The 9,587-nt window shown below is 33.3% G+C and overlaps 1 protein-coding gene across 1 annotated transcript; it reads left to right on the top strand.

Moving 5' to 3' along the window:
- Positions 1-1,497: 1,497 nt before the first annotated feature.
- LOC149544780 (uncharacterized) lies at positions 1,498-5,224 on the top strand. The gene is made up of 2 exons (XM_089795355.1): positions 1,498-2,632; positions 3,907-5,224. Exons 1-2 carry the CDS (start codon positions 1,990-1,992, stop codon positions 4,530-4,532), a joined length of 1,269 nt encoding a protein of 422 aa, XP_089651481.1. The 5' UTR covers positions 1,498-1,989; the 3' UTR covers positions 4,533-5,224.
- The last annotated feature ends 4,363 nt before the right edge of the window (positions 5,225-9,587 follow it).

The following is a 9,587-nucleotide window of genomic DNA, read 5'->3' as shown; positions in this document are numbered from 1 at the left end:
CTATCTCTTTCCTTAATTCATATCATATCTTAGAAGATATGTAATATTTTTGAAATATAAATGAATGTCAAAGCAATATAAGATTAAGTTAATAAGTCTCATTTTCACTTTTGTTTCCAATATTTTGAATAGAATTATATCCACTATATATGGTTGACCTACTCTTTTTTGAGCTCCTACTCTTATAGTCCTTATACATACTCCATCTATCTAATGTATATGACCAAATAAAGTCACGAAAAGAATCTTGTTATTTTTACTACTTAGGCAATAAAAGAGATGAGTTCATTATATATTCTTAAACCATTATTTTATTCAAAGTCCTCCTTTGACGTGATTGTATCTTTCCTTATTGATAATAACAACCTAGGGTATACAAGTGGTAAGGATGATTAAATTGACAAATTATCTTTATTTTAGTTATTAGGTAGTAGGAGATATATAACTAGATCTAATGTATTTGATTTGAAATAATATATAATGGTATCTTAGAAAATAGGTCTATATCTTTGAAAAAATAATAGTAAATAGAGGATTATGTTAGGAAGTCTCATTGTCATTTGCATTTCCTATTTATTGGTAGTTTCGATAGAGCAATTAGATGTGATGTAAATAGGTTATCTAGTCTAGACAAAGAAATTCGATTTAATTGCATTTTCTATTTTATGATCGTTTTCACAAATTTTATATAAAATAAAACAACAAAATATATATCAAGATCTTTGTTTCTAGATTCCATTGTGATGCTAAAAATACACACACTGTCGAATCAAGAAACAAAAAAATGAATCAAATTTGATAGTGTTAACACAATATATCTATAATATGAATCTTAATATTTCTTATTAGTTAAGTAGTGAAAAAATGTTAATCACTATGCATACTTTTCCATATCTTATACATCCCCTTTATTGAAATAATCAATCTCTTTCCTTAGTTGATAATAGTATCTCCTGCTACTAGGAATGTCTATATAAAAAATGAATATTAGAGAATAAAAATATCAGATTAACAAGTCTAATTTTCACTTATATTTCTTATTTATTGAGTAATATGAATTATATATATATAATTGATAAATAGAAGATTAGATTATCAAGTCTCTCATTCACTTAAATATCGTATTTGTTGGGTAGGCTGAATAAAGGAATCAGATCCGATGTTTAGGTTGAGCTCTGGCCTTTTTTAAGAGCTCCTGCTCTTTACAGTCCTTTTACTTACTTCACCCGTGCACACCATGTTATTGTTGATTTACACTCTTTGCATAAACAAATTAAGCCGGGACGCTGGATATCTATATATACAAATCCAGCATTTAAACATTTTCCCCACCCTTAAAATGCGAAACCAAAAGCATTTAAGTAATCATAATAATACATGTATCCCACAATCTCAATTCTGAGGGTATACTCTTTGTTCATCTTTAGTCAGACTGCTCAGTCTGGTCCAATGTGCTTTTCATCTCTACAAGTAATAATACATGATGAACTCCAGTGCAGTTCACATGGATCGATAGAAACAAGTCTTGGTGAAAAAACCCTTTTTTGACTTATCTTTTTTTAATGGTGGGGACTTGGACCAAGCCCTCCCTCATTTCCCTCCTTGTGTGTCATCATTAACTTACATTGGATCTCATTATAGATGTTTTTGAGGAGTTGAAGTGATGTAAGATTTCGGTTTATAAATGTTGGATTTCTGCAATTGGGTTAGTGGATTAGTAATATATTAGTAGGAAGTTATGATTGTTTTGGGTACAAGGCATTGGATTTTCTCACCTGGGCGATGGAACTCTCATAAAATCATGAGAAAATCAGATTTATAAGAGCAAGTAAGAAAATGGGATTTTTAAGCGCGTAGAAGAGGTTTAGAGCTTGAATGGGCCATGGATTACTAAGTGATATTGAAGAACTTGTGAACAATATTGCTTTGATGGAATGGAGCATGAAATTATAAGGAAAAGTCTGATCTAGCAGTATCTAAGCTAAGGTAATGGCGGAAACAAAATTGTTTTTTAGAGGCTTCTTAGCCTTGGGAGTCCTTATCTTGCAACTATTGGGTCTTTTTGTTACTGTCCTTCCTGTGAGTAAGAAAAGGAGGTCATCAGATCACAAAGTGCCCTCATGGTCTTCAATCAAGAGGTTTCTTACATGTAAGAGCGACACCAATGAGGTCCATGACCCCAAGAAAGAAGCAAAGGAGTCAAGGAAGAAGAGTAAGTGTTATCACAACATAGGATGTTCTTACTGCTCAGGGTCACTTTATAACCTGAGGGATCTTGTGCATGGAAATGCAAGAGTTATGCATAGAGCTGAAACATCTCCTGAGAGTTCATCAAGATCATCTCAGGAGATAGTGGTGTCAGAAAACAATAGGCTCTCTATGGGCTCAAGCACTAGGTCTATGGCTTCGCCTAAGCCGGCACAGTTCATAGTACAAGAGACTCAGGGATCCTTCAGAGGGGTCCATTTGAAGAAATTCTCAGGATGCTATGAATGTCATGTTGTTGTAGATCCATTTGAAGCCATTGCAAGGGATTCCTCTCTCAGAACCTCAATCTTTGCTTGTCCAATATGTGGCGAGATATTTAACAAGTCCGAGGCTCTCGAGCAGCATCAGGCCATAAAGCATGCAGGTAATGGGTCGAAATCTTGAGCATTTACTATTATTCCTTAAGATTAATTATTATTATGTGTTAAAGCTCAGGTAGACTCGGACACAAGACCTCCCAAATGAGAGGCTCACAATTTACCGTTGTGTTGTAGGTTCTTGCCTTATTTTCTTCATAGAATTAGAGTGCTGAGAATGGAGCCAATTACTATGAATTCTTGTTGACTGGGGTGTTATTTTTCTAGGTTTTCTTTTCTTTTAGTATTGCTGTTAAAGTGGGGCTTTAATGGTTATTAGTAAAGCAATCTCTTTGCCCACTTGGATAACCGTCTGCTTCAGTTATTATATATTAATGTAAAGAATCTTAAACTAAGGTGCATACATCCCAGTATAGTTTTTAAGCAAATGGAACTGATGACAAGCTTAAATTGATATGTCATCCATGTAATTCTAAGAATCTATCTTAGAAAATAGTTTCTTGGCTCTTGGTTTAAGGTTTTCCAGTGCTTAATCCATGTTCCATGGATACTGGTATGTTCATTCAGAATCAGGACGTAGGTTATAAGTTTTAACATTGATTTTGTGCATCTCAGGCTCAAATGCTAATCAATACTTGAGTTCAAAGCTTGGTTATGTTGAAAACTTAAAACAGGGGTAAGCACTGCTTAGATCCAGTGAGGGATTGCTTCCATGAAATCTATTAAGGGCAGGTTTAGTAGCTTGAAAGTCTGATTACTTGGTTTTCTTTAAGTCAACCTTGTAATTAACAAATAACACTGTCATGGTTAACTAGGTTGGGGATTTGGGTGGCTATCAAAATCCAAACTTAAAAAAGCAGTTTTAAGTGTCCTTCCTAGGCCATCTGAAATTTTTCAAACCTGAAACAGCTGAACTACCCATTTTCAGTCAAATAGGATCATGATCACAATATTTTTATGAAAGTGCTTCTTTGACCAGTGTATTATCCATTCATAAAACGAGAAGCAGTGCAATATTAAGAGAATCGAGAAAAGATATCATCAGGTTTTTCTATTCGTTCATGTTGTTGTATAGATTATTGCTTGAATATGAAGAAAAATAATATCAACACACTTCTATTTTCTAAATCTACGAGTATAAGGCATTGGACTGCAGTGCAGCAGTTGCTGTTTCTCTTTGTAATAGATAAGTCTTGTATTTGATTCCCGAAATGGGAGCTTAAATAAGCTTAATATAATAAAAATCTATGAGTATAAATTCTGCATCATCCTAGCAGTGTGTACTAAAAGTGTTTTATATATTGGTTTACTACCATTGCAGTTTCTGAGTTGGCTCAAGATGATTCAGCCAAGAACATTGTAGATATAATCTTCCAAACTAGCTGGCTGAAGAAGGAGACACCTTGCAAGATAGAGAGGATTCTGAAAGTCCACAACAGCCAGAGAACCATCAACAAGTTTGAAGATTACAGGGACATGGTAAAGGGCAAAGCCAACAAATTGGCAAAGAAGCATCCAAGGTGCATAGCAGATGGCAATGAATTACTTCGTTTCTACTGTACCACACTCACATGTTCTCTTGGCATGAATGGTTTGTGTAGCCTATGCAATCAGCCAACCTGCAATGTATGTGCCGTCATTCGCCATGGTTTCTCTTCGAAACTCGAAAATGGCAAAGGGATTTACACCACTGCAAGCAGTGGAAAAGCGCATGATTCCATTGAGGCATCAGAGGAGGAAGCCATTAAGGCCAAGAGGGCAATGCTAGTTTGCAGAGTTATAGCAGGGAGGGTCAATAGGTCTCAAGATCCAGATGAGTTTGTGAATGGTGGATTTGATTCAGTGGCGGGGGAGGCAGGAGTGTACTCCAATCTAGATGAACTCTTTGTGTTCAATCCCAAGGCAGTGCTTCCATGTTTTGTAGTACTCTATAAGACCGAAGCTTAGATTAATTAGTATCATTTGTTGAGGTTAATTATCAGTGTTAAGCTTGAGTAGGCTTAAATCCAGGACCACAAATTACCGTTGTATTGTAGGCTCTTGCCTTTCTAGTGGTTAGATTCTTGTGATCTTCTGCTTCTTATTTTTTATATCTCAGGACACCTTAAATAGGGTTTTTAGTGTAGAAGGATATTAGGGTTTCTAAAAAATAAGGAGTGAGAGGAAACCTCTGGTCATACTTGTGTCTATAAATTTTATCCAATTGACACCTAGATGTTTCAAATGAGACGAGATCCTTGCAGACCCTGTTTGGTCTCTTGGTATGGAATTGCATAGAAGGAAAAAAATGGCAGAACTTAAATTACATCTTCAGTTTAATCAATTATGTTTGATGGATGCCCCGATTCATTAGTTTAGCATTTGCAGACCAAAGCATGGAGATTATGAAAATATTGCATGGAGATGGCAGCATCTTGCTGCTAATGGTTACATGGCTGATTTACTTCTCGTTTGAAGGTTTCCCACAAAAAGAGGATTAAATGAGACTGCCAAATATGCAGCATGTGTATATATATCTATATATATAGTTAATTGCAGGAGAGTTTCGGTTCTCATGGAGAAAATGTTTCTCTTTCTTCCATAATTTGTAGTGTTATTTTTAATATGAATACAAGACAACTTATGTGTGGTTTTTATGATGTTTCTTTTTTTAGGTAGATAACTTATCTTTATAATAATGGGTTTTTAAAGGTTTCCAAGGTCAAGGAAATTTCTTTGCCTACTTTCAAACTTAATTTTTTTTTTCATAAATTGATAGATTTTTATATATTTGTAGTTTATGATGATAGATTTTTATGTGTACGGTTCACAAAAATTAAATTTATAAGATGGATGGTTAAGTATAATTGAATAAAAAAAATACATATATTTATTTGAATTTTTATTACTATAAATTTTATGTATTGTTTTGATGTAATGACATGTGTTCTAAATTCAAAAAAAGAAAAATATAGCTTATTTTTAAGTAGTGATAAAATTTGTGTATTCAAATTTTTTAATTCTTTTTATTTCTACTTTAGGAAAAAAAAATTGCTACATGTACATATTGAAAAATGAAATAATATTGTTTTAAGTTGAGTTTGTTTCCCTAAGGTTCACATATCCTCATACATATGTCCTCTCACACATATATATGTCCTCACACACACACGTGCGCGCACACACATCCATCATTTGTCATGACACTTATAACCACTCAAATCCAAATATTCATTCCACGCCTAGATCATTCTACTCTACTACCCCATGTCCTTTCCATGGGTGTGTGGTTAGTCATTTGGGCATGGAGTTGATTACTATAATTTCAAAATTAAAATTTAAGTTTTTGGTTTACTCTCATCTATTCTACCAATCATTGTAACTCGACAAATGACATACTTACATAAATTGATATTAGGCATGTATATTTGAAGGCATTCATCTAAATCAATTTCATGTATCATCTCACATCCTCTTACATTTGATCATTATCTCTTATTCTAAAAGCATTCAAGGAGTAAGAAATAGCAAAATGCTTTAGTTTGATGTTTCAAAAGGAGAAATGAATTGCATAGACTACTCTAGGAACCTTCTTGTTATTAATAGAGTTGAGTTGTGAGAACATGTCTCCTTGCAACATAATGACAACCCTTCCAAGGTATTTATTAATATTATAGGTCTCTAAACATTAAAAAGGAATAGATCAAACAAAGATCACTCGTGTGAGCTAGAATGCATAAGTACACACTAAACAAGGTCAAATCCATGCATTTGGGATGAATAAGTGATTGTAGAACAAACCTAGATTGTGAACTCAACTTGATATGGAGCAGAGTTTCAATCAAAGACTTGATGCATTTCATCGATAAAAAGGTAGCTTTTACTAAAATAGCAATAGTCGTGATTAAAAAAATCATGGATAATGTCATTCATTTTTTGTTTGTGAAGAAAGCAAACAAATTTTAGCAAAATAAAATATTTCCACATAAATCCAAGAGAAGAGAATGGGGCAACAAAATTCGAAATCTATCATACAAAAAGAAAAGATAGCATATCATCAAGATGGCACTAGATATACCCTAGGAAAATCATCATGGTGGAATAACCCAACCTCCAAAAGCATCCATGCTCAAAATATTATTCTTTAAAAATGCTTAGAGATTTGTTGTGAATACTTCTGAAATATCAATCTCCTTAAATGCATCCTCCATTATCCAAGCATAAGGGGTAATAGTATAGCAACACATTCATGTCATGCTTCACATATGCAATCTACAAGAACACTCAATACAAATAATAGCTTTTACCATCCTATATTGTAAGTAGTAAAGTTTTGATGAAGTAAAAACAGGTTTTGAAAGGACCCAAAACCTTGTACAAAGGGACAAGATTGTAAGTAGTAAAGTTGTTGTCCTTTCTTAGACTCTATTTTAGCGTCCAAGATTTCCATGCATTGATCTTCTTTTTCCCTGCACATTTTATTCAATATTTAAATATTTATCCATTTGTTAATTTAATTTACACCAAAATCATCCTTTAACTACAGGAATGTGCCTATAATTCAATCGTCCAATTGTAATTAGCTAACTAGCTTAAATATACAACCCCTTTATTTATTCATTGTTATCAAAGATCTATAATGACCCATTAATTATTGATGTCTCTCATTTATTATTTTGATTATTTCCCTCCTCTTGCATAGATAAGCCTAATTACAAAATTGGGTGGCATTTTGTATTAATTTCAATTTCAAACCCAATTTCATGTCAATTTTAGGAATCATATTTGTTGATTGGCTCTTAATTTAATTTTTTAGCCCTTTTTGTTTATAAGAAGGTGCTCTATAAACAAGATGCAAAATTGATTGCATTGTACCTATAGGCACACCTAATCGACTTAAATGTGGCCTAAATTTAATTTTGAGAAAGCTCTTAGATTTTTAATGCAAATTATAATCCTCATCAACTCTCTTTGAGTTGTGAGCCCTAAAATGGATTGAAGAGGTATAAAAATGATCACACCTCCCCAATTTTGGTATTTCATATCCAATATCTCTTCTCATATCTAATATCTCGGGTATATCAAAGGCATCAAGAAAGAAATCAAGAATTCAATTCAAGGAGTTAATTACATTAGTATTCATTCATTCATTCAAGAATTAGGCATGGAAGTCGAGTAAAGTCTAGAACAAGGCATTTGTGAAGGTATCACTAATCTTCCTACCCTAGATCCAAGTTCAAGACAACATTGCAAGCATCTTCATGAGAATAGCAAAAAATATGAAGGTGTAATTGTAGACACCCAAAAATTGGCAAAGACCTAAATCATGTAGTTTTGATCAATCAACACAAATTAAAGAGAAAATCAAAAGAGACACAACAAAAATTTGAATCAAAAGATTACATTAGGTCGTTAATCATCTATCAAATTAATAAGACCTAAATCAACTTCAAAAGAGGAGAAAAAAAATTCAAAATCATAAAATGAAATTCAAAAAAAGGAGAGGGAAAAGACAAACTTTTGAGAATAAATGAAACTTTTATTAAATCAATAGATCCATTTATTCTCACAAAATGAAAATCCTCCTTTTATATAAAGAATTAAAAGAAATCCAAATTTAGCCATAAATCATGACTTTTTGGGCTCTTCCTTTTGTCTCTCATGAGACATTTGTGTTGAAAATAAAAGTCATATTTAGCCACAAATCATGACTTTTTGGGCTCTTCCTTTTGTCTCTCATGAGACATTTGTGTTGAAAATAAAAGTCATATTTAGCCACAAATCATGACTTTTGGGCTCCTCCTTTTGTCTCTCATGAGACATTTTTGTTGAAAATAAAAGTCATATTTAGCCACAAATCATGACTTTTGGGATCCTTCTCTTGTCTCTCATGAGACATTTTTGTTGAAAATAAAATTCATATACTTTGCTGAAAATAAAAGTCATATTTAGCCACAAATCATGACTTTTGGGCTCCTTCTCCTGTCTCTCATGAAACATTTTTTGTTCAAATAAAGCTTTATTTAGCCACAAATCATAACTTTTGAGATCCTTCTCTTGTCTCTCATGAGACATTTTTGTTGACATGAAAATCACATGGAGCCTCCAATCAAGACTTTTGAGCTCCTTTTCAATTTCACTTCTACCCACCAAGTGAAAAGGTAAAACCCAAATTCTTACCCTAACCCCTTCTAAAATCCTATAAATAGAAGGAGAATTCAAGAGCAAAAGGAACCAAAGTCTTAGGCATTGGCACTGTAGGTACATTTTGATTCATCATCTAGCATTCTTATTGTAGCATTTTCATACCATTTTAGCACTATTTTGTGTTATTTAACATCATTTATCACTTGTTAGTTCATTGCATATTTATTTCTTAGCATTCTCCCATTCTAGAACTGTCACTAAGATGCGGGTCTGAGAGCTATTTTAGCAGTTGTAGTTAGGGAAACATGAGATGCTCGTAGAGATTACATTTTGATGATGATATCTTGGGTTTAGTTTAGTTCGTCGTCAGTCCATTTGCATTCTACACTAAGGTTTCATGAATACGTGTTTACACCGTGTACAAATTGGCGCCCACCATGGGGCTTGAATTAAAGCCTCCCCATTCTTCAAGTTTTCTTGCTAATCTATTATTCTTCTTTTAGATCCATTATTATGCTATTGTTAAGCTGTAGGTTTGGAGAGCGATTTTTGAAGGAGTTTGAATACTAAAGCTTTTTGTGGAGAACTTCTATCTTCTTGTCTTCTTCTCTCATGCATCCATAGCTTCAATCATGAGTTTTTATCCTTGCATTTGCATATTAGCTTAGATCCATATTTGTTTCCATAGATTAGTAGTGCATTGTTATTACATTTCCTTTCTTGCATTGTTTTGCATTGCTATCATTTAGATTAGTTTCCATCGCCATTTGCATGCATATTGGATCCTTGAATCTCTTGTTTCATGGTGTACTTAGATCTAACCTTTTGCAAGTTCCATAGCATGTGAGAAGCTTCATGCTGAGATTAGAAAACTTT

This window comes from Cupressus sempervirens, chromosome 8 (assembly GCF_028749045.1).
Source record: "Cupressus sempervirens isolate cs-2001-9-10 chromosome 8, ASM2874904v1, whole genome shotgun sequence".
Taxonomy (NCBI): Eukaryota; Viridiplantae; Streptophyta; class Pinopsida; order Cupressales; family Cupressaceae; genus Cupressus; species Cupressus sempervirens.
The sequence above is the reverse complement of the archived record's forward strand: the minus strand, read 5'-3'. Positions and strand labels throughout refer to the sequence as shown.

Excerpts from the sequence above, each read along its gene's own strand:
- LOC149544780 (XM_089795355.1), top strand. The coding sequence starts at position 1,990 with ATGGCGGAAACAAAATTGTTTTTTAGAGGCTTCTTAGCCTTGGGAGTC. Across the intron at positions 2,633-3,906 it reads TCAGGCCATAAAGCATGCAG|TTTCTGAGTTGGCTCAAGAT; the intron begins GTAATGGGTCGA and ends CTACCATTGCAG.